The sequence below is a fragment of the Balaenoptera borealis genome, assembly GCF_965194805.1.
Source record: "Balaenoptera borealis genome assembly, chromosome: 14".
Taxonomy (NCBI): Eukaryota; Metazoa; Chordata; class Mammalia; order Artiodactyla; family Balaenopteridae; genus Balaenoptera; species Balaenoptera borealis.
The window spans coordinates 73351307-73379221 of record NC_138875.1 but is presented as its reverse complement, the minus strand read 5'-3'; the positions used below and the strand labels follow the sequence as shown (position 1 = coordinate 73379221).

At 43.8% G+C, this 27915-nt stretch overlaps 1 protein-coding gene across 10 annotated transcripts in view; it reads right to left on the bottom strand.

The window, feature by feature from the left end:
• The window catches only part of UBE3B (ubiquitin protein ligase E3B), a 65078-nt gene that overhangs the window by 25610 nt on the left and 11553 nt on the right, over positions 1 to 27915 (bottom strand). For 9 of the 10 annotated variants that reach the window (XR_014234228.1, XR_014234229.1, XR_014234230.1 and 6 more), the window contains 11 exons: positions 27727 to 27809; positions 24492 to 24597; positions 24073 to 24193; positions 22904 to 23081; positions 22292 to 22455; positions 20982 to 21149; positions 8562 to 8733; positions 6869 to 6987; positions 6121 to 6235; positions 5248 to 5347; positions 427 to 546 (listed from right to left, as the gene is read on the bottom strand). Coding sequence is in view for 7 of the 10 variants with exons in the window: in XM_082354446.1 (XP_082210572.1) it covers positions 427 to 546; positions 5248 to 5347; positions 6121 to 6235; positions 6869 to 6987; positions 8562 to 8733; positions 20982 to 21149; positions 22292 to 22455; positions 22904 to 23081; positions 24073 to 24193; positions 24492 to 24597; positions 27727 to 27809 (1446 nt within the window). In the remaining 3 variants the exon portion in view is untranslated. The remainder of the gene's footprint in view (positions 1 to 426; positions 547 to 5247; positions 5348 to 6120; positions 6236 to 6868; positions 6988 to 8561; positions 8734 to 20981; positions 21150 to 22291; positions 22456 to 22903; positions 23082 to 24072; positions 24194 to 24491; positions 24598 to 27726; positions 27810 to 27915) is intronic. The other variant, XM_082354449.1, reaches the window with a different exon arrangement.

The window sequence follows — 27915 nt, the reverse complement described above, 5'->3', positions numbered from 1 at the left end:
AGTTTATGTCCAAAAAGAACGTGTAGCTCTGTGATCGATGTATTTCCCAGAATGGCTCAGTAACTTAACACCTGCACTCCAGCCTCCACACTCACAGCTGGGCGGCTGGGCAAAGCGCCTGCCAGGACAGACAGAGTCTGCACAGATATAAGCGTGTCTGTCCTCATTTCAGAGGCACAGAGTGTTGGCCGCTCTCATCTTGTGGGGTAAAGGGAGGGAAACGCTGCGCTGGGGTCTCCAGAACTGAGGGCGTGTTTAATCAAGCAGTGCTCAGAGCAGCTGGCAGGACAAACAGGCCCTTCCTGCACCCACAGCCCTGGCTGCAGTGTCATTAGATCAAGGAGTGATAAGCACAGTTCAGAGGCAACAGGTCACCCACCAGAAACCCTACAGTTTACAGAGAGCACCCTGCAGCAGGCTTCTCACCTCCAACATCCGGGACCGGCGGATGGTGATGTGAGTGACATGAGGGGATGCGGAGCTGGTTTCCACAAGCCCCAGTTTCTCCTTCTCCTTGGTCACCATGTTTCGGAACAGGAGAACTCTCTGAAATGAGCAAAGGTGAGACCGATAAAGGGGTCAGCAACTGAGGATCCCCTAAAACACACTGTACAAAATTAATGAAATGGAAGCACGTGAGAGGCTCCCAGAATGGGACGCTCTGATGTGTGCTACAGGTTAGAAGTGTTTTGTGAGGACAGTAAACATCCCCCAAACGCTCTTGGGAATTAGAAATATAGCTGAATACATGCCAAGGGGAAAGGTTCCAGAAAGAGTGGTCTGGCTGCAGCCAGAGCCCAGCTAAGAACAGTCTGGGAGAAAAATCATTCTCCTTGTTCCGTCAATAATCCACCGTAAAAACCTTGCGGCAGCACGCGTTACAGAGGGTGCTTTATATAGCTGTGCCTGCTTTAGAGGAAATCAATAGCATGAATTTAAAACACAGAAGCATTTCAAAGATATATATTTTTTACTGTCAGAAATGTGTAAATGACCCTACAGTATAAAGGTCCCTGACCTTTACACCTGCCTCCTCTGTGTCCTCAAGCACATCGCAGTCCCACCAGTAATATTTCTCAAGTATCATTTAAATAGAACCCTCTCGCATTCTCAAGACTCTGATAGGCCCCTTTAGGAGAGCATTGACCTTTGGCCCCATCCTGTAATAGCGCTCAAATCATGTCAGCGGAATGAACAAATAACTCCAACCTCAGCTGTTTTTCTGAAAAATGTAAATCTCCCCAAAGTCAAGAGCATTGTTAAATACAAATAATAACAGTAATAATAATAACAGCCGCAGTAGTAATAAGAGCTAACTATACACGAGGGGAGGCTACTGCATTTTCATTTGATCATTCTATTAGCTCCCTGAAGTAAATATGGTTGAGAGAGAAAAAGGCCACTGCCGACAACCTCCTGAGATGGGGGATGTGCTCAGTGGAGGGACTAGTCAGTGAAGGGGCGCCAAGTGGCTGGTTTACAAGTCTAGAAGCTAGGACTGAAGTGCCCTGAAAAAGAGCAAAAGCTCTCGGGGTTCCTGGGCAACGCGGAAGGGAGAGCGCGGGCTGAGGACAGCGAGGGAGGCTGGAGATGCACATGCCGGGCACTCTCGCCTCTGCCTTCTGTGCTGGGGAGCTGGAGACAAGCACAGGTATTTAACTCGTGGGGGGCCACGTGGCATGACTGCTTCCCCTGACCCCCAAGTCTTTAGCATGATCACCTGATCAAGGGGTGCTGTCTTGTAGAACTTGAGGCAGAAGATAAGCCTCCTGTCAAGGTTAATACCACGTGGAGCAGAGACAGCGGACACAGAGGCAGAACTACAGAGGTGACCACAAGAACGCCGGCCTCCCATGAATCGCAGAAAGACTGGATGGGGCTCTGGGTTTCCGTGGGGCAGGGAAGAAGGTTTGGGGTAACTCTCACCAGCTCTCAAGGGGCTAGGAGACCTCAGTGAGCACAGCAGACATCTAGGTAAGGATCATCATCCCACTTTGCAGATGAGGAAACTGTCATGCAAGGTCACACAGCTGGTGCACGGGGGACCAGGGCCCACGCAGAGACCACCGTACTACCCAGCCCTACCCACCACACGTGGTTCTAGGCCTTCTAGGCCAAAGCAAGAGAGAGAGGCCTTAAGTACCAGTCAGGAGACGAACTGCACGTAAACATGTAAAAGCAACATAACAGAGTGCAGAGGATGAAGTGCCACGTGTGTGAAGCAGGCAGAGCTGAGACTTTTAAAAATATTCAGGAAAGCAATAAAGGCATTATAAGCCGGCCACCCACTCAGGTGGGATCAAGAACGAGGGAGAGGTTCGGTGTCTAAGGCAGATGGCATAACAGTAACAGATGAGAGAGACAACGCAGGCCTGGAGAGAGGCTTTCACCCCCTGTACGCCCCGGTAAGAACGTCACCGGAAGAGGACAGCACACACGCTGTGAGGAGGGAGGGGAAGCCTGAGACATAGAAAACACGCCAAGCCTCAGACACTATCCCAGACCTGCCGGTGCCATCACAGGAGCAGGACTGGGGCCAGAAGATGAGGAAGGGCCCTATTTTCCCAAGGGAGGGAAAAGAGAGATTTATGAGCCAAGGACGGATGGCTCATAATCTTTATGCTGTCGATCTTAAGCGCCCCCCACCGCGCCCCTTGGTGAGGATTACCATACAGCCTGGACTCTTCAGTCAGGTCAGCTAAACCCAGAGCTTCCCAGACTTTCTTGTTCTCAGCACCCCCAATGGCTCAGTAATATTTCTTACTGCAATCTTAGGTCAAAAGAAATACCTAACAGTTCCATTTAGTAGACAGTTAAGTCCTAACAACTTAATAAGTGTTTATGTCCTAAGAACTTAGTAGCTGTATTTAAAAAACACGCATAAGGGCTTCCCTGGTGGCGCAGTGGTTGAGAATCTGCCTGCCAATGCAGGGGACACGGGTTCGAGCCCTGGTCTGGGAAGATCCCACATGCCACGGAGCAACTGGGCCCGTGAGCCACAATTACTGAGCCTGCGCATCTGGAGCCTGTGCTCTGCAACAAGAGAGGCCACGATGGTGAGAGGCCCGCGCACCGCGATGAAGAGTGGTCCCCACTTGCCACAACTAGAGAAAGCCCTCGCACAGAAATGAAGACCCAACACAGCCATAAATAAATAAATAAAAGAACGTGAATTTCTTTTAAAAAAAAAAAGACCTGGGACCATGTCTCAAAAAAAACAATAATTATAAAAAAAAAAAAAAAAAACACGCATAAATTGAAATTAAAAATATTTTAATTTCATTCTTTTAAAACCCAGCTTAGCAAATAGGACATCACTGAGAAGAATGGAGCAGAATTTAACGCTGACGCTGTGAACTCAAGCAAGTACTTCACACGGTGCCCAACAGATTTCACTGTGTTTCCCTCAAAAATTTAAAATATCCTGTAGCAACCGGGGTGCCCAGTGCACCATTTGTGAACTGCAGACACACGGAGTGGAGATTCCAGACCAGACGCTGTGGGGACGCTGTGGGCCAGGGCTGAAGTCACAGACACCCAGGAACGGGGCGAGGAGCTGCATTTTAAGTCAGATTCCACCAACCTGGACTAGACCCACGAGGTGAAGGGCTGGAACCCACTTCAAATGAGGACTGGCTGGAGAAGGGAAGGGCACCACCCTTGGAAAACAGAGCACCCAGAAAGCAAACCGCAGAAGATGACACCATCCACTTTCAGTGGCTGTTCAAGGACCAAAGGGTAGAAGTTACAGAGAAGTAGATCGTGTAAGACAAGGAAGGATGGTCCACCACTGGGAAGAGAGAAGCCATACAATGGCCTGCTTTGCCAAGCTGCGCATCCTCTTATCTGAGGCAGGGGCCGGGATGCCGCTGAAGGGGCTCCTGCATAGAGGGCGCGCGACGAAGTCATCTCCATGAGAGGCTTAGCTCTGTCTAAGCCTTCTGAGACGCTCTGCTGTCAGGCGCAGTAAGAATTTAAACGGCCACATCTGTTTGTGAACCACTGCGTGAGGGGAAGTAAAGAAGGGCAACCACAAGTATGACGTCAAGGTCAAGACAACACCAGAGGACAGCGAGGAGGACTAAGTAAGTCAGGAGAGAAAGGAAAGGGCACCTGTGGGTTCTAAGGAGCCTCCCCCTGAAGGAGCAGACATTTCTGGAGCGCTCACGAAACACCAGGGACGCCCCTCATCTCCCAGGCGCCCCCGCCGCAGCCCCTGGCCCTTCCCAAGGCTCTCACGCCCCTTGGCTCTGTAGGCCACACCCCCCGGTCCTCCTCCTTCCTCTGATCACTGCTCTCCCCGTGCAGGGCTCTGGCCTCCGTCCCCTGTCTTCTCACTCCCTCTGGCTCCCTGACCACCTCAGCCTCCCCCATGAATGCACCGAGGAGGTCTGCAAGCCGTCCGCATGTCGAGTCCCCCTCCAGCCCAGTCCTCCCTCTTGCGCTCCAGACCCTCGCGTCCACTGGCCTCGAGGAGTCGCAGACACGTCACCTGCCCTCTGCTCCTCCCAGCCCCGCTCTCGCCTGTGCCCCCACCTCTGGGAATGGCGCTCTCGAGCAGCCAGGCACCCAAGCCGGAAACCTGAGCATCCTCTGAGCTCCTCCTCTCCTTCCCCCCGAGTGCCATCGTTCTTCAAGGCCTGGAGGTGCCACCTCCTTCAAAATCTCTTGATGTCATTGTCCTTCTACTCCCGTGGGCCCACCCAAGTTCAGGCCAGTTTGCCATGACACCTGCCTCTCGCCAGTCCTCCACGCTACGGCCAGAAGGAATTTTCTAAAGCAGAGCTCTGACCAGGTGCCTCCACAGCTAAAAAGCTCTCCGACGGCTTTGGACGAAATCCACGCTCCTACCCTTGGTTTACAAGGTCCTTCCTGCTCCAGCTCCTACGAACCTCCTCAGCTTCATTTCTTGACTCCACCTGGCTCTCCACTGGCACCACGTTCTCTCTCACCTTGGGCCTGTAAGCACTGTCCGCTTCTACCTGTGGAGTCTTCTCCTGAGCCCCTGCCCTGGGTGCCCACAGCACCCATCCCCATGGCATCCACCCCACACCACCCAAACGGACAATTCACACCGTCTTCAATCTCTGTACCCCCAGCACTTGGCATAACAGCTGGAATAGAGTAAGAGCCAGTCAGCATCTGCGTTTACTGAATGATCGTTTTTATTCATTTCTAATAATCGTTATAACAATAATGGACAGTCAGGAACTTGGTGGGAGGACCCCAGCTCTGAGGGCAACTCACGTTTCTGTGAGGAATGACGTGCGGGATGTACTGCAGGATCAGCTGAGCCCGTTTTCTGTCCTTGTCAAGTTCCTGGAAAAGCACGCTAGGTTTGAGGTCCCTTAAAAACAAAGACATGGATTTGGGATAAAGACCAAGAAAACCATCCTCTCGGGCAGGGTTGGCCAGCTACAGCCTATGGGTCAAATCCAGCCTGCTGCCCATTTTTGTAAATAAAGTTTTAATGGAACAGTCACACCCATTCATTAGGTACTGTCTCTAGCTGCTTTCGCACTACAATGGCAGAGTTGAGTAGGTGCAACAGACGCTGTCTGGTGTGCAAAGCCTAAAATATCTACTGTCTGGCCCTTTACAGAAAAAGTCTGCTAATCGCTATTCTAGTGCCACAACTTCAGTAGTTACATAAGAGTTGATCTGTCATTGATTTAAAAAAGGCAGACATGATCTTATGTTTAGCTGTTGCAAGAGGATTTCCCTACCCTACCCCCCAACAAACCTAGCTGTGGTGTGTATCCTGCTAATTCTGCTGATAAAAACTGCCATTTAATGATCATAACCTGTTGCTTAGTTCAGCTGAAAGAACTTTTCTTTCCAGTTTGTGTATGAAACATCTGCTAAATGTGAGCTGGCTCTGCTGCCAATAATGAGCTCTAATCATCTTCAGCGTATTGTGTCCTAACAGAAGCAACTGCGAGGTGACCTGTCCTGACAGGTGCTTTATAGGGACATATGCAGATGAAAGGACAGATGAAGAAGACGGACCAAGTCCTCTCTGCCCTAAAACATGAGTGCTGAGCATCAGGCCACACTGGTGCTGGCGGCATGATAGAGGGACACCAGCCTCCGTAAACCCCCTTCCCACCGCGTGCTCACTTTCGCAGCCAGTGGTCCTCGGGGGCGAAGCGCCGCCGGCAGTCCCGCTCGTAGAGCACCATCAGCCACCCGTGGACGGACTGGAACAGCTCCAAGGTCTCGCCCTTGGCATTCTCTGTGGGGCAAACAATCAGGAGAGCCACAGTCTCGGAGCTGCTCAGAACTGGAGGGGACAGGAGGATAGCCTGTGTCTCCTCTCGTCAGCCCCGAGGCCCAGCAGTTCTTCGTCTCCCTCATGCTGAACGTTACGTGGCATCAACAGAATTAAAAGGCTCCCTGGGTACATTCTAAGGGCCTGTGGGACCTGGGAATGTCTCAGACACAATCACTCGGGCTGCCTCCCACTTGTATGTCATCCAAAGGACCTTTTAATCTAAGGAGTTTGGTGCTGAACGACTGGAAACACTTCAGGAGGTAGACTCTAACTTGAACTGGGACCAGGCACGTGTTTTATCTTCATGAAAATCAACTCAAAGAATCAAAAGGAGTTTCAGGGCAAAATTAATCATGAATAATCCTTCACACACACATGTAAATCCTGAAGGATGCCTGGGAGAGTAAGACTTCCATAACCACACTACTATCTTAAGAGGTCATAAACAGTGGAGAAATAAAACTTCTAACTATGTGAATAAATGTGCATTTTCAATTAGCTTTGATGGACAAGGCTAAGAATCAGTTGATGTTATAGGCTCTAGACTCCCCGTGTGTAGCAGCAATTAAACAACGGCTGATACCTTTACCTTACCTACGATCCCATCCCAGATCATCTTAAACACAAAGGAATTCAGAAAAGAGGAGATGGTGATCAGTTCTTCCAGTTTGAATGAAATCTGTTCTTCATAAACTTCAATGTCATCAAGGATCCTAAGTCAGACAGAAAATTATTCACAATTTCCCACTAAGAAGAAGGGGAAAAAAAAAGATCTATTCCTCATACTAGACAAAATAATGTTAAGAAATAAGCTCTTTTAGATAAAATTTACAGGTAAAATGATATGATGGAAGGGTGGGTGGAGGTATAGATGAAGCAAAAGTGGCCATGAGTTGATAACTAACTAATGAAATTGGTTGACAGGTATGTGAAGGTTCATTATATTATTCTTTCCACTTTCTATTTATTTGAAATTGTCTGTAGTAAAAAGTTAAAAAATACAATTGAGAAAGGAAAGAAACAACACGTTCTGCTCTACCCTTTTCTTATTCATAAGGATCTGACTGTGACACTGCTTATGAATTCATGTCTGAATTATCAAGGAATCTTGACTGAGAGTCTGTGTCTACTGAGGGAAGTTGTGGAATCTTATTCTGCATCTGCAACAGACACTAGGGGCACTGAGTAGGTGCTTGATAAGTATTTGAGGGTGAATGAATAAATGTCTGAAAGAATATATGAATAAATGAACCATAAGATGCAGCTCTATCTGAAAATCTCCTATAACTGCTCTATTCACTTTAGAGCCTGACTCACTCTTGGGTCACCCTTGACCTGGCAATTAAGGGTGTGTCACCAGCAGCTACAGACCCCTGCTCTCCCCTCTAACTACTCACTGAGCCCTCCCTCCATGACTCATACCCAATCCGCCACCTACATATTCCTAATCCCCTCCTGTCGATCTCTCCCAGACCGAATATAACTTCCTGAGGTCCGTTCTAGCTTACAATTCTTCACCAACCTTTTGGGAAAAAGTGGAATTAAAAGAATACCAAATACTCAAGTAGACACATAAGCTTAAAGAAAAGGAACTGAATGGGACTAACATTTGTTAATTTCTCACTGTGCCAGGCACTGTACTAGGTACTTGACACTCCTTTTCTCATTTACTCCCTATCAGATTGGTAATATTGTCTCCATTCTAGTGTTGAGGAAACTGAGGCTCAGAGAGGTTAAGCAACTTGCCCAGGGTCAGCTTGATAACAGTTGTAAGAATAACAGCCAACACATACTGACTGCTTCCGGTGCCTGGGGCTATGCCTAACACTCATCTCTTCTGTACCTTCCCACATGGCTAAGAGGTAGGTGCTATGAATTCCTATCTGTAGATGAGGAAACTGAGGCCCAGAGAGGTGGAGCCCCTTCCCCTCTGGCCCAGGGTGTCTCAGTGAGTGGCTGAGCCAGGTTCTGCATACTGGCTCTGGAATTTTCCAGTTAACTACCTAGCACAGTGAGTAAATAGCTGAGGTGTGATTTGAACCCAGCTCTAGAAGACCCCAAAGCCCACATCAAGTGGTAATGACTCAGCTCTCCTGAAAGGATGGGAACTAACAACGGCTGAATCCCTACTAAGTGCCACCCACTTTGTAAATGTCTTGTCAAATTCTTCTAATGACAGGTCCAAATGCTTGCAGTAATCACATTAACAATTGCTTCCTTGCTGACACTGTACTTTGGTCTCTCCACATTCTAGGAAAGGAATTCAGCCCCACAGCAGTCAACCTACGTGATGAGGTGCCGGGAACAGTCACAGAACAGCATCAGCATGGCCAAGAGCTGCTTAGACTCTTCAGTGTCATTGTTGAGGCATTCCAAGAAGAGCTTTAACCCTCCGTGGGGCCCCAGTTCACAGATAAATGCCCAAAGTTTGGGCAGCAGGTCATCAAGGTAAGTGAGACCTGGAAAAGGATAGAGAAACCCAAGCTTCAGGTGGGGCTCCACCTGGTCCCTTATGTCTCCTCTCCTTCGGGAAAACAAAACACTTAAACCTATTAGTGACCATTTAACGCATGTTGAGAGAAAGAAGGTGCCATTACGAAGAAAAACATCACCATGAGAACAACAATGATAATCGCAGCTAATATTTAGTGGGTGCTTACTGTGTGTCAGATACCATTCCAAATACTTTACAGGGACTATTTCCTCTTCACCTTGGGAAACCCGATGTTATCACCATTTTAAGGGAGGACACTGATGCACAGAGAGGTTGAGTAACTGGCCCCAAATCACACAACCAGTAACTGTCAGAGCCAAGAACAGAACCCAGATCTGCTGACTCAGTGTTTATGTTTTAAATCAGGCATCAGCAATTTTCTTCTGGAAAGGGCCAGAGAGTCAGTATTTTTAGGTTTTTAGTCTGGACCAGTCTCCGTCACAGCTACTCAATGTGCTACTATCACAGCATGAAAGCAGCCATAGACAATAGGTAAACAAATGGATGTGGCTGTGTTCCCAACAAAACTTTAATTACAAAAGCAAGTGGTGAGCTGGACTTGGCCCATGGGCCATAGTTTGCCAACCCCTGCTTTAAACTATCTTGCAGGCTTATCCACATTTAGCAAAGCTCTCCTCTCATCTACTGCTATTATTCTATCTCTGTCAAAAATGGGAAAGCAGCGAATGACAATATGAGATACTCTGAAGTGTTACACAAAAATTTGACCCGGGGAGAAGCAGAGGGCTTCTGATGGCTAGGCCTCAGGCACACAAGCTGCATCACTGTTATCTATGAAGGCTTTTAATATGGCTATTGACCTAAAAAGTGTGGCTCTAAAGTTCCACGTGTCACTGAATGTACGGTAAGATGTGTTCCTCAAACAATTCCTCAGAAAAGGAGGAGTCACCTTATATTTGAGTCCTTATAATGCCTCTCACTTTACAGAGCACTTTGAATGTCTTAATTTTGAACAAAGAACTGTTTGGGGAAGATATATTAGCCTGGGGGCAGACTCAATCAATGCTACTTATGGATGTTTAGAGGGTGAACTGAAGGGACTGTAATGGAGGCAAAGAAATTTAACATCCATCTCATTATTATTCCTAAAGGTTTCACCTCACTTTTTCAAGGGTAAGGGGATGTGGTTATAAAATGCAGAAACCTCACAATTTAAAAATAAGTTAAAAAAAACAAAAACAAAAAACAGGGTGACTGAGCGGACCTTCAAGATGGCAGAGGCGTAAGATGTGGAGATCACCTTCCTCTCCACAAATACATCAAAAATACATCTACATGTGGAACAACTCCTACAGAACACCTACTGAATGCTGGCAGAAGACCTCAGACTTCCCAAAAGGCAAGAAACTCCCCACGTACGTGGCCATGCGGCTGACAGGGTCTTGGTGCTCTGGCCGGAGGTCAGGCCTGAGCCTCTGAGGTGGGAGAGCCAAGTTCAGGACATTGGACCACCAGAGACCTCCTGGCCCCACATGATATCAATCGGCGAGAGCTCTCCCAGAGAACTCCGTCACAATGGTAAGACCCAGCTCCACTCAATGGCCAGCAAGCTCCAGGGCTGGACACCCCACGCCAAACAACTAGCAAGACGGGAACACAACCCCACCCATTAGCAGAGAGGCTGCCTAAAATCATAATAAGTTCACAAACACCCCAAAACACACCACCGGACACTGTCCCACCCACCAGAAAGACAAGATCCAGCCTCATCCACCAGAACACAGGCACTAGTCCCTTTCACCAGGAAGCCTACACAGCCCACCGAACCAACCTCACCCACTGGGTGCAGACACCAAAAACAACGGGAACTATGAACTTGCAGCCTGTGAAAAGGAGACTCCAAACACAGTAAGTTAAGCAAAATGAGAAGACAGAGAAACACGCAGCAGATGAAGGAGCAAGGTAAAAACCAACCAGACCAAACAAATGAAGAGGAAATAGGCAGTTTACCTGAAAAAGAATTCAGAGTAATGATGGTAAAGATATCCAAAATCTTGGAAATAGAATGGAGAAAATACAAGAAACGTTTAACAAAGACCCAGAAGAACTTAAGAGCAAACAAACAATGATGAACAACACAATAAATGAAACTAAAAAGTCTCTAGGAGGAATCAATAGCAGAATAACTGAGGCAGAAGAACAGATAAGTGACCTGGAAGATAAAATAGTGGAAATAACTACCACAGAGCAGAATAAAGAAAAAAGAATGAAGAGAATTGAGGACAGTCTCAGAGACTCTGGGACAACATTAAATGCACCAACATTCGAATTATAGGGGTCCCAGAATAAGAAGAGAAAAAGAAAGGGACTGAGAAAATATTTGAAGAGATTAGAGTTGAAAACTTCCCTAACATGGGAAAGGAAATAGCCACCCTAGTCCAGGAAGCACACAGAGTCCCATACAGGATAAATCCAAGGAGAAACATGCCAAGACACATATTAATCAAACTATCAAAAATTAAATACAAAGAAAAAAATATTAAAAGCAGCAAGGGAAAAGCAACAAATAACATACAGGGAATCTCCATAAGGTTAACAGCTGATCTTTCAGCAGAAACTCTGCAAGCCAGAAGGGAGTGGCAGGACATATTTAAAGTGATGAAAGGGAAAAACCTACAACCAAGATTACTCTACCCAGCAAGGATCTCATTCAGATTCGACAGAGAAATCAAAACCTTTACAGACAAGCAAAAGCTAAGAGAATTCAGCACCACCAAACCAGCTTTACAACAAATGCTAAAGGAACTTCTCTAGGCAGGAAACAGAGAAGGAAAAGACCTACAATAACAAACGCAAAACAATTAAGAAAATGGTAATAGGAACATACATATCGATAATTACCTTAAATGTAAATGGATTAAATGCTCCAACCAAAAGACACAGACTAGCTGAATGGATACAAAAACAAGACCCGTATATATGCTGTCTACAAGAGACCCACTTCAGACCTAGGGACACATACACACTGAAAGTGAGGGGATGGAAAAAGATATTCCATGCAAATGGAAATCAGAAGAAAGCTGGAGTAGCAATTCTCATATCAGACAAAACAGACTTTAAAATAAAGACTATTACAAGAGACAAAGAAGGACACTACGTAATGATCAAGGGATCAATCCAAGAAGAAGATATAACAATTGTAAATATTTACGCACCTAACATAGGAGCACGTCAATACATAAGACAAATGCTAACAGCCATAAAAGGGGAAACTGACAGTAACATAATAATAGCAGGGGACTTTAACACCCCACTTTCACCAATGGACAGATCAACCAAAATGAAAATAAATAAGGAAACATAAGCTTTAAACGATACATTAAACAAGATGGACTTAACTGATATTTATAGGACATTCCATCCAAAAAGAACAGAATACACTTTCTCCTCAAGTGCTCGTGGAACATTCTCCAGGATAGATCGTATCTTGGGTCACAAATCAAGCCTTGGTAAATTTAAGAAAATTGAAATTGTATCAAGTATCTTTTCCAACCACTACGCTATGAGACTAGATATCAATTACAGGAAAAAAACTGTAAAAAATACAAACACATAGAGGCTAAACAATACGCTACTATGTAACCAAGAGATCACTGAAGAAATCAAAAAGGAAATAAAAAAATACCAGAAACAAATGACAAAGGAAACACGATGGCTCAAAACCTATGGGATGGAGCAAAAGCAGTTCTAAGAGGGAAGTTAATAGCAATACAATCCTAACTCAAGAAACAAGAAAAATCTCAAATAAACAACCTAACCTTACACCTAAAGCAATAGAGAAAGAAGAACAAAACCCCCCCAAAGTTAGCACAAGGAAAGAAATCATAAAGATCAGATCAGAAATAAGTGAAAAAGAAATGAAAGAAATGATAGCAAAGATCAATAAAACTAAAAGCTGGTTCTTTGAGAAGATAAACAAAATTGAATAACCATTAGCCAGACTCATCAAGAAAAAAAGAGAGAAGACTCAAATCAACAGAATTAGAAATGAAAAAGGAGAAATAACAACTGACACTGCAGACATACAAAGGATCATGAGAGATTACTACAAGCAACTATATGCCCATAAAATGGACAACCTGGAAGAAATGGACAAATCCTTAGAAAAGCACAACCTTCCGAGACTGAACCAGGAAGAAACAGAAAACATAAACAGACCAATCACAAGCACTGAAATTGAAACTGTGATTAAAAATATTCTAACAAACAAAAACCCAGGACCAGATGGATTCACAAGCGAATTCTATCAAATATTTAGAGAACAGCTAACACCTATCCTTCTCAAACTCTTCCAAAATACAGCAGAGGGAGGAACACTCCCAAACTCATTCTACGAGGCCACTATCACCCTGATACCAAAACCGGACAAAGATGTCACAAAAAAAGAAAACTACAGGCCAATCACTGATGAACAAAGATGCAAAAATCCTCAACAATATACTAGCAAACAGAATCCAGCAGCACATTAAAAGGATCATACACCATGATCAAGTGGGGTTTATCCCAGGAATGCAAGGATTTTTCAGTATGCTCAAATCAACCAATGTGATACACCATATTAACAAATTGAAGGATAAAAAAGTGGTGCTGGGAAAACTGGACAGCTACACGTAAATGAATGAAATCAGAACACTCCTTAACACCATACACAAAAACAAACTCAAAATGGATTAAAGACCTAAATGTAAGGCCAGACATTATAAAACTCTTAGAGGAAAACATAGGCAGAACACTCCATGACATAAATCACACCAAGATCCTTTTTGACCCACCTTCCAAAGAAATGGAAATAAAAACAAAAATAAACAAATGGGACCTAATGAAACTTAAAAGCTTTTGAACAGCAAAGGAAACCATAAACAAGACAAAAAGACAACCCTCAGAATGGGAGAAAATATTTGCAAATGAAGCAACTGACAAAGGATTAATCTCCAAAATATACAAGCAGCTCACGCAGCTCAATATCAAAAAAACAAACAACCCAATCCAAAAATGGGCAAAAGACCTAAATAGACATTTTTCCAAAGAAATATACAGATTGCCAACAAACACATGAAAGGATGCTCAACATCACTAATCATTAGAGAAATGCAAATCAAAACTACAATGAGGTATCACCTCACACCGGTCAGAATGGCCATCATCAAAAAATCTACAAACAATAAATGCTGGAGAGGGCGTGGAGAAAAGGGAATCCTCTTGCACTGTTGGTGGGAATGTAAATTGATACACCCACTATGGAGAACAGTATGGAAATTCCTTAAAAAACTAAAAATAGGACTACCATATGACCCAGCAATCCCACTACTGGGCATGTACCCTGAGAAAACCATAATTCAAAAGTGTCATGTACCACAACATTCACTGAAGCACTATTTACAATAGCCAGGGCATGGAAGCAACCTAAATGTCCATCGACAGATGAATGGATAAAGAAGATATCCATTCTTCTTTATATATGTGGCACATATATACAATGCAATATTACTCAGCCATAAAAAGAAACGAAATTGAGTTATTTGTAGTGAGGGGGATGGACCTAGAGTCTGTCATACGGAGTGAACTAAGTCAGAAAGAGAAAAACAAATACTGTATGCTAACACATATATATGGAATCTAAAGAAAAAAAAAATGGTTCTGAAGAACCCAGGGGCAGGACAGGAATAAAGATGCAGATGTAGAGAATGGACCTGAGGACATGGAGAGGGGGAAGGGTAAGCTGAGACAAAGTGAGAGAGTGGCATTGACATATATATACTACCAAATGTAAAACAGATAGGTAGTGGGAAGCAGCTGCGTAGCACAGGGAGATCAGCTCAGTGCTTTGTGACCACCTAGAGGGGTGGGATAGAGAGGGTGGGAGGGAGACGCAGGAGCGAGGGGATATGGGGATATATGTATACATATAGCTGATTCACTTTGTTATACAGCAGCAACTAACACAACAATGTAAAGCAATTATACCCCAATAAAGATGTGTTAAAAAAAACAACAACAACAGGGTGACTAAATAGCCAATAGGTCAAGTAAGAAATCAAAAGAGAAATTAAAAAAATACCTTGAGACAAGTGAAAATGGAAATAAAACATTTCAACATTTATGGCATGCAGCAAAGTGGTTCTAAGAGGGAAGTTCATAGTGATTCATGCCTACCTCAAGAAACAACAAAAATCTCAAACAATCTAATTTTTTACCTTAAGAAACTAGAAAAAGAATAAATGAAGCCCAAAGTTAGTAGAAAGAAGTAAATAACAAAGATCAGAGGAGAAATAAATGAAATAGAGACTGAAAAGGCAAAAAGATCAATGAAATTAAGAGCTGGTTCTTTGAAATAAAGTTGACAAATCTTCAGCTAGACTCACCAAAAATAATAATAATAATAATAAAAAGAGGCTCAAATAAAATCAGAAATGAAAGAAGAGACAACTGATTGAAAAAATACAAAATATCCTAAGAGACTACTATGAACAATTATATGCCAACAAACTGGACAACCTAGAAGAAATGGATAAATTCCTAGAAACATACAATCTTCTAAGACTGAATCAAGAAGAAACAAATTCTAAACAGACCTATTACTAGTAAGGAAACTGAATCAAAAACCTCTCAACAAATATAAGTCCAGGACCAGATGACTTCAATGATAAATTCTACCAAACATTCAAAGAAGAATGTTCTTCCAAAAAACTGAAGAGGAGGGAATGCCTCCAAACCCATTTTTACAAAGCCAGAATTACCCTGATATCAAAACCAGACAGACACAACAAAAAAAGAAAATTATAGGCCCTGATGAACATAGATGTAAAAATCCTCAACAAAATATTAGCAAACCGAATTCGACAAGATACTAAAAAGATAATACACCATGATCAAATGGGATTTATTCCAGGGATACAAGGATGGTTCAGTATCTGCAAATCAATCAATGTGATACATCATATTAACAAAATGAAAGATAAAAATCACATGATCATCTCAATATATGCAGAAAAAACACCTGAAAAAATTCAACACCCGTTTATGATAAAAAACTCTCAACAAAGTGGGTACAGAGGGGATGTACTTCAACATAATAAAGGCCATATATGAAAAGCCCACAGCTAACATCATTGTGAAAAGCTGAAAGCTTTTCCTTTAAGGTCAGGAACAAAACAAGGAGGCCCACTCTCACCACTTTTACTCAACGTGGTACTGGAGGTCCAAGCCAGACCTAGGCAAGAAAAAATAAATAAATAAAAGGCATCCCAGTTGGAAAGGAAGAAGTAATATTCATTATTTGAGATGACGTGATATTATATATAGAAAACCCTACAGATTTCATAAAAAAAACCTGTTAGAGGGCTTCCCTGGTGGCGCAGTGGTTGAGAATCCGCCTGCCAATGCAGGGGACACGGGTTCGAGCCCTGGTCTGAGAAGATCCCACATGCCGCGGAGCGGCTGGGCCCGTGAGCCACAACTACTGAGCCTGCGCATCTGGAGCCTGTGCTCCGCAACAAGAGAGGCTGCGACAGTGAGAGGCCCACGCACCGCGATGAAGAGTGGCCCCCACTTGCCGCAACTAGAGAAAGCCCTTGCACAGAAACGAAGACCCAACACAGACATAAATAAATAAACAAACAAAAAAAACCTGTTAGAAATAACAAAAGCAATCCCATTTACAACTGCAACAAAAAGAATAAAATATCTAGAATAAATTTAACCAAGGAGTTCTGAAAGACCTGTACACTGAAAACTATACGACACTGATAAGGGACTTCCCTGGTGGCGCAGTGGTTAAGAATCCGCCTGCCAACGCAGGGGACACAGGCTCGAGCCCTGCTCCAGAAAGATCCCACATGCCGCGGAGCAACTAAGCCCATGTGCCACAACTCCTGAGCCTGCGTTCTAGGGCCCGCAAGCCACAACTACTGAGCCCACGTGCCACAATTACTGAAGCCCGTGTGCCTAGAGAAGCCACCACAATGAGAAACCCGCACACCACAATAAAGAGTAGCTCCCACTTGCCTCAACTAGAGAAAGCCCGCGCGCAGCAACGAAGACCCAATGCAATGAAAAATAAATAAATAAAAAATAAAATAAAATTAAAGACACTGATAAAAGAAATCAAAGAAGACACAAATAAATGGAAAGATATTTCATGCTCATGGACTGGAAGAATTAATATTGTTAAAATGTCCATACTACTCAAACCAATCTATAGATTCAATGCAATCCCTATCAAAATTCTAACGGCATTTTTCAGAGAAATAGAATCAAAATTTGTATGAAACCAAAAAAGACCCTGACTGGAAAGCAATCTGGAGACAGAAGAACAAAGCTGGAGGCATCATGCACCCTGATTTCAAACTATATTACAAAGATACAGTAATCAAAACAGTATGGTACTGGCATAAAAACAGACGCACAGATCAATGGAACAGAATAGAGAGCCCAGAAATGAACCCACACATATATGGTCAATTAATTTACAACAAAGGAGGCAAGAATTTACAACGGGGAAAGAACAGTCTCTTCAATAAATGGTACTGGGAAAATGGGACAGCCACAGGCAAAGAATGAAACTAGACTACTGCCTTACACCATACATAAAAATAAACTCAAAATGGATTAAAGAATTGAATATAAGATCTGAAACCATGAAACTCCTAAAAGAAATCACAGGCAGTAAGCTCTTTGACAAGGGTCTTGGAAATGATTTTTTTGGATCTGACTCCAAAAGCAAAGTCAACAAAAATAAAAATAAGCAAGTGGGACTACAACAAACTAAAAAGCTTCTGCACAGCAAAAGAAACCATCAACAAAATGAAAAGGCAACCTATGGAATGGAAGAAAATATTTGCAAATCATATACCTGATAAGGGGTTAATATCCAAAATATATAAAGAACTCACGCAACTCAACAAAAAAACAAGTAATCTGATTAAAAAACGGTCAGAGGATCTGAATACATTTTTCCAGAGAAGACATACAAATGACCAACAGGCACATGTAAAGGTGCTCAACATCACTAACCATCTGGGAAATGCAAATCAAAACCACAATGATACATCACCTCACACCTGTTAGAATGGCTATTACCAAAAAGACAAGAAATAACTAGTGTTGGTGAGGATGTGGAGGAAAGGGAACCCTTGTGCACTGTTGCTGGAAATGTAAACTGGTGCAGCCACTATGGAAAACAGTATGGAGAGTCCTCAAAAAAAACTGAAAATAGAACTACCATATGATTCCACAATTGCATTTCTGGGTATTCATCTGAGGAAAACAAAAACACTAATTTGAAAAGATGTATGTACCCCCTTGTTCACAGCAGCATTATTTACAACAGCCAAGATAAAGGAAATAACCCAAGTGTCCACCAATGGACAAATGGATAAAAAGATGTGGTGTGCGTGTGTGCGCATGCGCGCACACACCCACACACACAGGAATACTATTCAGCCATAAAAGAGAATGGTATCTTGTCATTTGTGACAACATGGATGGACCTTGAGGTCATTATACTAACTGAAGTAAGTCAAAGAAAGACAAATACCATATAATCTCACTTATATGTAAAAACTAAAAAACAAAGAAAAAAACCCAAGCTCATAGATACAGAGAACAGGTTGGTGTACCTATGGTTGCTGGGGCAGGGGGTTGGCGGTAGGGGAAAGGTAAGCAAAATGGGTGAAGGGGATCAAAGAGGACAAACTTCAAGTTATAAAATAGATAAATCATGGGGATGTAAAGTACAGCATGGTGACTATAGTTAATAATATATACTGCATTTCTGAAAGTTGCTGAGAGGGTAGATCTTAAAAGTCTTTAACACAAGAAGAAAAAGAAAAAAATTTAACAATGTATGGTGATGGAGGTTAACTAGCCTTACTGTGGTGATCATTTTGCAATGTGTACAAATATCAAATCATGTTGTACACCTGAAACTAAGATAATGTTACATGTCAACTATACCTCAATGAAAAAAAATGGAGTAAGAAGTTACAATGCAGAGATCACAGGTATACTTCTACAGGACAAATATACTCATTTACAGCATGATATACCAGTTCAACGAGGGCTGCATCCCAAGCAACTTAGATAGAAATGAAGATGCCGTGCTCTGGAGAGCCGGGTCAGAGGAGCAACACGTGGCTCCAGGACCAACACACGTATGTGAGGAGCATGAACAAAGACATTTTGTAAATTGTGAGAGCAGAAAAACAGCAGTATTTTTAAAACAAGTATATTATTTTCTATAATCTGGTTTGTGTACAGTTTTGTGTATAGCCAAGCTAATAGAACGAATATTATACATATACTTTAGACTAGCTTATCTTCATTTTTAAAATCATGTATTTTTTTTTTTCCCCTCTTTTTATTTTTTTTGGCCACGCAGCGCAGCTTGTGGGATCATAGTTCCCCGACCAGGGATTGAACCCGGGCCCTGGCAGTGAAAGAGCTGAGTCCTAACCACTGTACCGCCAGGGAATTCCCTAAAATCATATACTTTCAAATTGGCCAAAAAACTTCTTTTTCGATTCTCTCATTCGGACAACGGGGGATGCTTAATGTGGTTATCTTAAAAAGGTGGACGTAGGCTATAACCTCAAAATCATCTCACTCAGTATGCTTCCCAGACCCTCCCACTGTGCTGGGGTGCCAGCTCATCTGGGCCCCTTCTCCTTCTGCACTCTCCTTAGGGAAAGGGCCCTCAGGCCCAGGCCTTTCACCCCACCCCTTTGCTCAAGCCTCCACACAGTACACAGTATGCTGGCTTGGCATCTCTGCTGCAGGTCCAGCAGGTACCTTACACTGATCACAGCCAAACAGGACTCTCGATGGCCCACAATCCCCCCTCCACCTCCTGCCCCCCCATCCAAGCTGGTCATCCCCTAGCTCAGCAAATGGCCCCACCACCCACACAGTTGCTTGGGCCAGAAATCTGGCAACATCTTTGAAACTTATAGTCCTCACTCCCCCAAATCCAATCTACCAGTAAGACCTGTAAACGCCACTCCTGGAGTGGACTGTAAATCCTCCTGCTTCCATCTCCATCAGCCCAGTGGTTCTCAACCAGGGATGATTTTGCACACCGCCCCACCCCCGGGGGCACTTGACAATGTTTGGAGACAAGTACGGTTGTGAAAAGTGGGAGAGAGGTGCTACTGGAATTCGTGGGTCGGGGTCAGGGGCTGCTAAGCACCCTACGATGGGTAGGATGCCCTCCACTACACAGAATTATCTGGCCCCAAACGTCAACAGTGCTAAGGCTGAGAACCCTGCCCTAGTCCAAGTCAACAACGTCGCTCATTTTCTTCATGGTCACAGCGCCCTTCATTATAGTAAATATACTTTCCTCTCACTTATCGTCGGTCTCCTCACTACGACAGTGTAATCCTCTTGGGAACACAGACCTTGGCTGTCTTATTCCCCTCTGCATCCTCAGTGCCTGGCACACACAGGTGCTCTATAAATATCTGAAGATGAGTAAGTAAGTGTGAAAGACAGAAGCAGCAGCAATTTGATTTAAGAAATGTAAAACGTAACAGAGAAGTTCTTAACCCTTTATGCAGTCAACAGCTTCAAGGTTTATAGACGTTTTGTCCTCGTAACACCCATCATACTAACAACTCCTGTGCTGCTCACAGTGGGGAATCTCTGCTCACAGCGGGGACTTTCTTCCTTGCTCAGCTAAGAAGAAAAATGTCAGGCACGTCCATGCAATGAGATCTTACGCAGCCAATAAAAATGAGGTTTTCAAAGAATTCTGACATGATAAAATGCTTATAATGTGATTAATGGAAAGGGAAAAATAAAACTATGTATTTCAATCTAAATATATATTTATGTAACACACTCAGGATCAGGTGGTTATCTACGGACTGTAGGATTAAGAATGGTTTAAGTTTTCTTTTTTCTGCTTCCTTGTCTTTTCTAGTTTTCTATTCATAAAAAAATATTAACTTTTAAAAAAGCAAGTTGTACTTCATAATGAAAATAAAAGCCAGGTCACAGGAACAAACTAGAAGTGCTAGAAGTGCAATGAGCTTAAGCTATTTAACTGAAGAGAATCAAGTTCTAAGAATAGCTCAAAGATACTCTTCTTCAGAATCTATTTTCTGAGTCAAGGAAGCCAGGAGAGAATCAACTTCTAAGAAAACTTGTCTGGCAAACGTGAGAGATGGCAGAGACCGCCTCAGGACTCCAGACCTGTGAGTATCTGCAGCCGGATCTGGGTGAGAGTCGTCAGCGAGGTCTGGTAGAGGACGCAGATGTTGCAAACCTTCTGTACCTCCGCAGAATCAACACGTTTACCCCCAACAGGCCTGAGAATATTCCGAACTGACGCCGACTTCTGAAATGCACGCTTCAGGAGAGCTGGCATGGAGAGAAGGAGGAACGTGTGAGCAGAAGTTCAGCCATCTGCCAAACTCCACCCCATAAAGGGAAGAGCACTTCAGTAAAGCTCCTAATTTCCAGCCAGAGCCAGACAGTGAGGCTGCAGCTTTGATTCAAATCATCTCTTTCGGATAAATCAGAAAAGCAGTAACAAAAGGTTTTTAGACAGAACACAAAGACCTCTTTAGAACAGCACAAGATCTGTCAGAACAAGCCAAACATATTTGATTCTTACTGTGGATTCTTTTACTGTAACCACTTAACTTCAGAACGCACAAAGGTGAAACTTCCAAGGACTGAATTAGGGGAAGAGGCGCAAAGGTGGGGGGCCTGGCTAATTCCCAATGTTCTGTGCTTTCAGAGGGAAGTAGGAGCATCAACCTCAAGTACTCATAATCAGTTTGGGGTTGTACTCTCGTTTTACACCTTCGCATCTATATCTTGCTGAAGTTACACTGAGCCCATGCTCACTGACAGCTACAAGATGGAGCTTTGTGACACACTGGGGGGCAGAAGAAAAGCCACACTGAACCTGGCAATCTGCCACAGGCAAGTGACTCCACTGAATTATGTGCTAACAGCATTGCCTTACTTTTATCAGAGTGCGCAATAAGAAACCTTTCCAAGGAACCCATCAGTGACCCTGCAGCGGGGATGCGCTGAGGTGGTAGCCTGGTCAGTGACCACTATCACCTGTATAAGGAGCTCCATAGGGGAGGTTTATTTTACGATTAGGAACTCAGAAAGGCTCTACTTCCCCTAAGAAATAGATCTTCCTCCTTCTTCCTACTAATGAGAAGTAATAAAGGGTCCAAAAATCCCTTTTCATTTTTGGCCACTGGAAATTCAGAGCCAAATGGAAGTTCAGAGATAAGCAAGGCAGCCCTCGTGGATCATCTGCGGATGTTCTCTACACACAACCCTGACTTTGTTCACATAGTTACATTTCCCTAGTCCTTGTTTACTATCGCTAAGGACTTCCGGTCACTGTTTTGCTAAACATGAACTTGATTTAAGCCGTCTCAAAATCTTCAGGGGAGAAGTCAGAGGTCACGTGACAGAGGGGAGCAGGTACACAGGGCCAGTCAGGCGCTGCACTTCGGGGAAGGAGAGCCACTCACTCTTCACGGGAAGCACATTCTGTGGGGACGCTGGCGGCGCGTGGACCGGCTCCTGGTTCTCCAGCAGCTTCTTGCTCAGGATGTCACTGAAGAAGATGCGGATCAGAGGCACCCCCCACAGGAACTGCAGCTGTCTGGTGACCAAGGGCATGGACTCGTTAAGGCTAGGAGAGAGCAGGAGAGCGGGCATGTCAGTTCCACCTGCTGGATGGCCACACGGGAGGGTAGCTGGGGACTGCCACTCAGCACGGCAAGTAAGATGCTAAAAGAGAAGTGGGATCCACAAATTGCCGCTGGGGCCTGGATGCAGAAGGCACCGACCTCTCTCTTGGCTCTCTCGCTCCACACAGACTTCCCGTGCTGCCAGCAGCGTTGTTGCTCCCCCCAGGCCCCACGTGTCACAGTCACGTCCCAGACACCCTTCATCCGTTCTTCGTCCTAATTCCATCCTGTTTACCACCCAGTCGACAAAAGCTTCCCGATGCCTACTGCACTGTCCTCTTCATAGCTGGCTTGCAGGCCTGGCCCACAAATCTCGATGAAAGAAGGGGGAAGTGGTGGAAGAGAGGCAGGAGGAGACAAGGAAGACAGTGATCTGCCTCCAGGACTCACCCATAGTCCACGGATTGGGAGAACCAGCCAAGGACAGGGTGCCAGTGGGTCAGGTTGGATTTCTTCTGGGACACATACTTCTGACAGTAGCAGAGCATTTGGGTGAGCAAACTCACAAACCCATCTGTCTCCTCCTCTAACACCCTGTGGCTGAGGGAGCCCAAGTGCAGGAGGTTGCCTACAAAGAGAGAAGGCTGAGTGCGGCAGGCCCGGACAAACACGCTTCCTCACCTCCCAGCCCTGCTCTCTGCCTGGGGCTCATGCATCCATGTCTACGTGCAGGAAGAAATTCCACGTAGAGAGGAACCCATCAGTGTTGGGGCTGCAGTGCTGTGCAGGGCTTAGAAACAGGCAGACCTGGCCTCAAATCCTGGTTCTGCCAGAGGCGAGCTAGGTGACCCTCAACCCACTTCTTGAGTCTATTTGCTCATCTGTAAGACTGGAGTGATGAGCCCCACTCTTGATGCGAGGACTATATGAAGTGACGTGTAAAATGTCAGGCACACAGATTTTTAAGTTAGTATAACGTTTTCTTACACCAAGATTCTAAAACCAAGGGTCAACACAAGAAATGACCTTCTGAAGAAGAGCTGAAAGTCCTGGAAAATCACTGTTATTCAGTGTTCACTGAATTTATTTAATGTTTTCTGTGAGGACTCTTACCATCGACTCCCTTAAAATGTAGCCCCAAGAACCTTTTTCTATGTAAAATAAATTTCCTCTAATTAGGCAATGAGAGTTGTGTACCTCTGCTGTTTCAAATGCTTCTCTATCCCCAAACCCTTTCCTCATCTAAATGAAAACACTGTAAAACAGACATTGTAGACCCTACTCTGATCTAAGCCCCACCCAACTGTGCTCTCTTCTCTCTCGAGATGAGAATTATCCAGGTAACTCAACACATTTTCATTTTTCCCTTGGCTGCCAGGAAGCTAAGGGCTGAAATTTAACATTCATTTACAGTCACTCAGCTAGTTTGATGTATGTTTCCATGTGATTTTCAGTTTCATGTGTCTACTTAAACTGTTTACCTCATTACCTGTCTTTTATTGTAAGCACTTCCAACTTTTACTAAAAACAGCTTGTGGCCTCCAGAATGGTGGAAAGCAAAACACCTGGGCTTTTCCCAACACCCAGAACACAATAAAATTCCAGCCATAGATACTTACCCATGAGACAAAGTGTATGGCATCCTTCTAAACTTTCACATACATCACGGCATCGATCTTCGTCTCTTAAAAATGTGATGAATTTACGAAGCATGTCGTGAGATTCTAAAATAGTGAGGCGCTGCAAACAATCACAGACTGTTAAAGCAGAAGCTGATAAAAGGAGCTTCCCACCAGAGTGTGAACTCTATCCCTGCAGATCACCCCCTAGCTGCCAAACATGTTATCCATCACCAAGAAGAAAATGAACAAAGACGAGACCCCTTTTCTCTGGGCTTCTAACACGAGTGTGTCTACGGTAGCTACTGATTTAGGAAAACCATCAGGAGATGAGGTAGAAGTTAACAGAGAAAACATTTTACTTTCTATTTTAAGGACAAAGGCAAAGATGGAATTGGGGGAATTCAGAGTCCACTCACCTCGGGGGTCACTGTGCTGAGATGAGTCACGAGAGCGGGCACAGACACGATGTGGATGAGGAAAGGCCGGATCAGATTGTCTGAAAATTGTGCAGCAATCACAGGGCTAGACACAGACATATCACCTTACTCAGACACGTTTAATGTGAACATGGAACAAAAGAACAACCCTACCAACACCCCCAAATCCCTTGGAATTATGCTTCACAGGACTTCTAGGAAGACTGAAGGCTGAAAATGGGCCCATTCACTGGGGGAAGGTTGAATAAGTGATACCTTAGTCTATGTCGCAGCTATGAAAAATCAATTTACTTAAGTTTTACTGACATGAGAGAATCCTCATGCTATAATCAACTTAAAAAAAAAAAAAAAGCAGAATGAGAAACTATATACATGGGAGAGGAGGATGGGGATAGTGATTGGAAAGGAGGAAAAGAGGGGCTTCTGGGGTGCTGCTACTGTTGTTCTATTTCACAGGTGGGGTGGTGCTTACATGGGTATGTTTACTGGGTGATAAGTCACCAATAACTCATACTTCAATTAAGCAATTTATTCTGAATATATATCCAGATAATAAATGGAACAAGGTGAGTTTGGGAAGGTTCCCATGGGCCATTAATTTAAGAAATATATATTGATCTTAGAATATAAAAATGTGTTGAATATATGAAGTATAAAGAGTACGGAATAAAAAGTGTGGGCTCTGGAGTCAGATGGCCCAGGTTTAATTCCAGGCCCTGCCCCTCCCGGCTGTGTGACCAAGGGCAAGTGACCTAACCTCTCTGGGCCTTAGCAGCCTCATTTATAAAATGGAGATAAGAGAATGTGGTGAGGAGTCAGTAATGTGTGTAGAAGTCTTAAAACAACGTGCGGCCCATGAATGTTAGCTATTTGTATTATAGGACTTGGTGATCACATCTAAACATATCAGTTATGACTTCATAGACTTTTAGTAGTAGTATCTATATATTGTATGACAAAACCACTGAATATCTTGTTTTACAAGGTTCTGGTCCTGTTCAATTACTTACAAATATTCAGAGGAGGAAAAAAAGTGCACTGTGCAAGAAAAAGGCTTTAGAACAGCCCGGACTTAACAAGTGAGTCAATGGATTCTGACATATGGAAAGAAAAAACTTAAGATGATGGACGCTATTATATTCTCAAAGGAGAAGAAACATGGTGGAATGCCTAGATGACCCTCCTGGTGGATCACAGTGTGAACTGCAGCCACAGTGGGACAGGGGAAGGATGCTGGGACGGAAAGACGACTTGTGTTCTTGAGAGGTGGAAGACAGGGGAGCTAGAGGACGCTGCTGAGCTCCTGGGCTCAGGCGTCTGTGTCACTCCTCCGCTGTCTCAGACAGAGGAGAGGGTGGGTGATGCTGCTGGAATGAGCGGCTCAGGTGACTCAGGAGAGGGAGCTGCAGTAAACCTGATTCTAGGAAAACGTGTGTTACGACTCATTAAGTACATCTCTATGTAACTCCTCTCAAAGTATGTAACGAACATATGACTGTTACCTAGATAATTTGTTCTACTTCTTTAATCATAGCATAACCGGTTGGATTCTGTTCCTGTTATGAAGGTCTAGCCTCTAGAGGTGTGCTGTCCAATGCATTAGCCACTGGCCACACGTCAGGGGCTACTGAGCACCTAAAATGTGGCTAGGCCAAATTCCTATGTTTTAAGTGTAAAATATCCACCACTTTCTGAGGACTCAGCACGGAAAGAAAAATTAATAAATTATCTAATTTTAATTAAAATGAATAATTTAAAAGTATTGATTCCATGCAAAAATGATAAATTTGGATATAGCAGTTTAAACAAAATATATCGTTAAACTCAATTTCCCCTTTCTTTTGACTTATTTAATGTGGTTCTCATCATATTTCTATTGGACGGTGTAGACCAGCCTTGTCCAATAGAACTTTTGGTGATGATGAAAATGTTTCACATTTGTGCTGTCAGTATGGTTTTCAACTAGTCACGTGGCCCCTGAGGACTTGAAATGTGGCTAATGAAACCAAGGAACTGAATTCTTAATTTTATTTAATTTTAATAAATTTCCATTTAAACAGCCCCATGTGGCTAATGGTTAGTAGAAAACACGGTCTAGACCAGGTCGGCAAACTGTGGCCCACAGGTCAAAAACTGCCCACTGCCTGTTTTTGTAAATAAAGTTTTATTGGAACACACAGCCATTCTCATTTGTGTATGTACTGTCTATGGTTGCTTGGCGGCTACAGTGGCACAGTAGTTGTGACAGAAGCTGCATAGCCCACAGAACCGAAAATATTTACTAGCTGGCCTTTTGCAGAAAAAGTTTGCCAACCTATAATCTAGACCATTTTTCAAATTGGCGTTCCATGGAAAATGATTCCAAAGGAGGGTAACAGACATATTCCATCATCTAAAACTTGGGCGAGAGTACTCCATGTTCAGATATGTTTGGGTCAAATCAGGTTAAACAAGCCCAAAGAGTTTGCTACCACAGGATCTGTCGGAGCTTTCAGCAGGAAGGTGCCCAGTGAATTAGCAGGAAGGGGTAGACAGGCAGCTTTACGAAGCTGGTTTGACCATAACACTCCTTCTTTCCCAAGTTATTATTATCTTGGGGATTAAGATTATCTCAGATTATCAAGCTATCTTATTAACAACTCCCCAAGTTACTGCTCCTTTCAACAGTTTAAGTATGTTCTGGACCCATTAACAAGCACAGCTCTTTACACTTGGCAGTTCTCAGACTTGCTGGTATGATTTCTATCAGGAAATATTTAGCTGCTTAAGTACTTTACATCTCCAAACTGACTAAGTGAAGATAAATATCACATCCTCTCTGGTCCTCCAAACTCCAGTGTCTTAAACCCGTGTTCGCAACACTATTCCCTGAATCCTTTCACCCTGCCCTTTGCTGGGCCTCTTTCAGCTCTTAGGTTTCCTTTCTCAATTAAAAGCTCAAAAGGAAAAATGGTCGTATCTTGGTCCCTGGCAGAATAAAGCAATTCATTTTGAATAGCTTCCCTCAAATCATGACGCAAAAACATTCAAGGGTACAGTCGGAAGATTAAGAACAGGGCAGTCACAGATGTGTCACTTTCATCAAGAACAACACTTCCTGTAAATTTTAACAAAGTGGGCAAGCCCGTACCTAATACAAGTAACAAAAGAAGAAAAGCAGGAGGAGCAGGCCTTCAGAAGCACGCCAGCTCCTCAGGTGCAGCTTCTTACTTACCGCATTGCTAGGGAAAAGGCTGCTGTTAAAGTGCCTTTGGACAGACAAGGTCGGGGTCTCGCCAGGCCACGGGTTAACAATACCTGCAAAGAACATTGTAATTGGTCAGGGGGCGACGCCAACTTTATATTCATGTGCACGTAAAAAATGCACAATAAGTGCTTCAGATAAAAAACTGTATCGGAATGT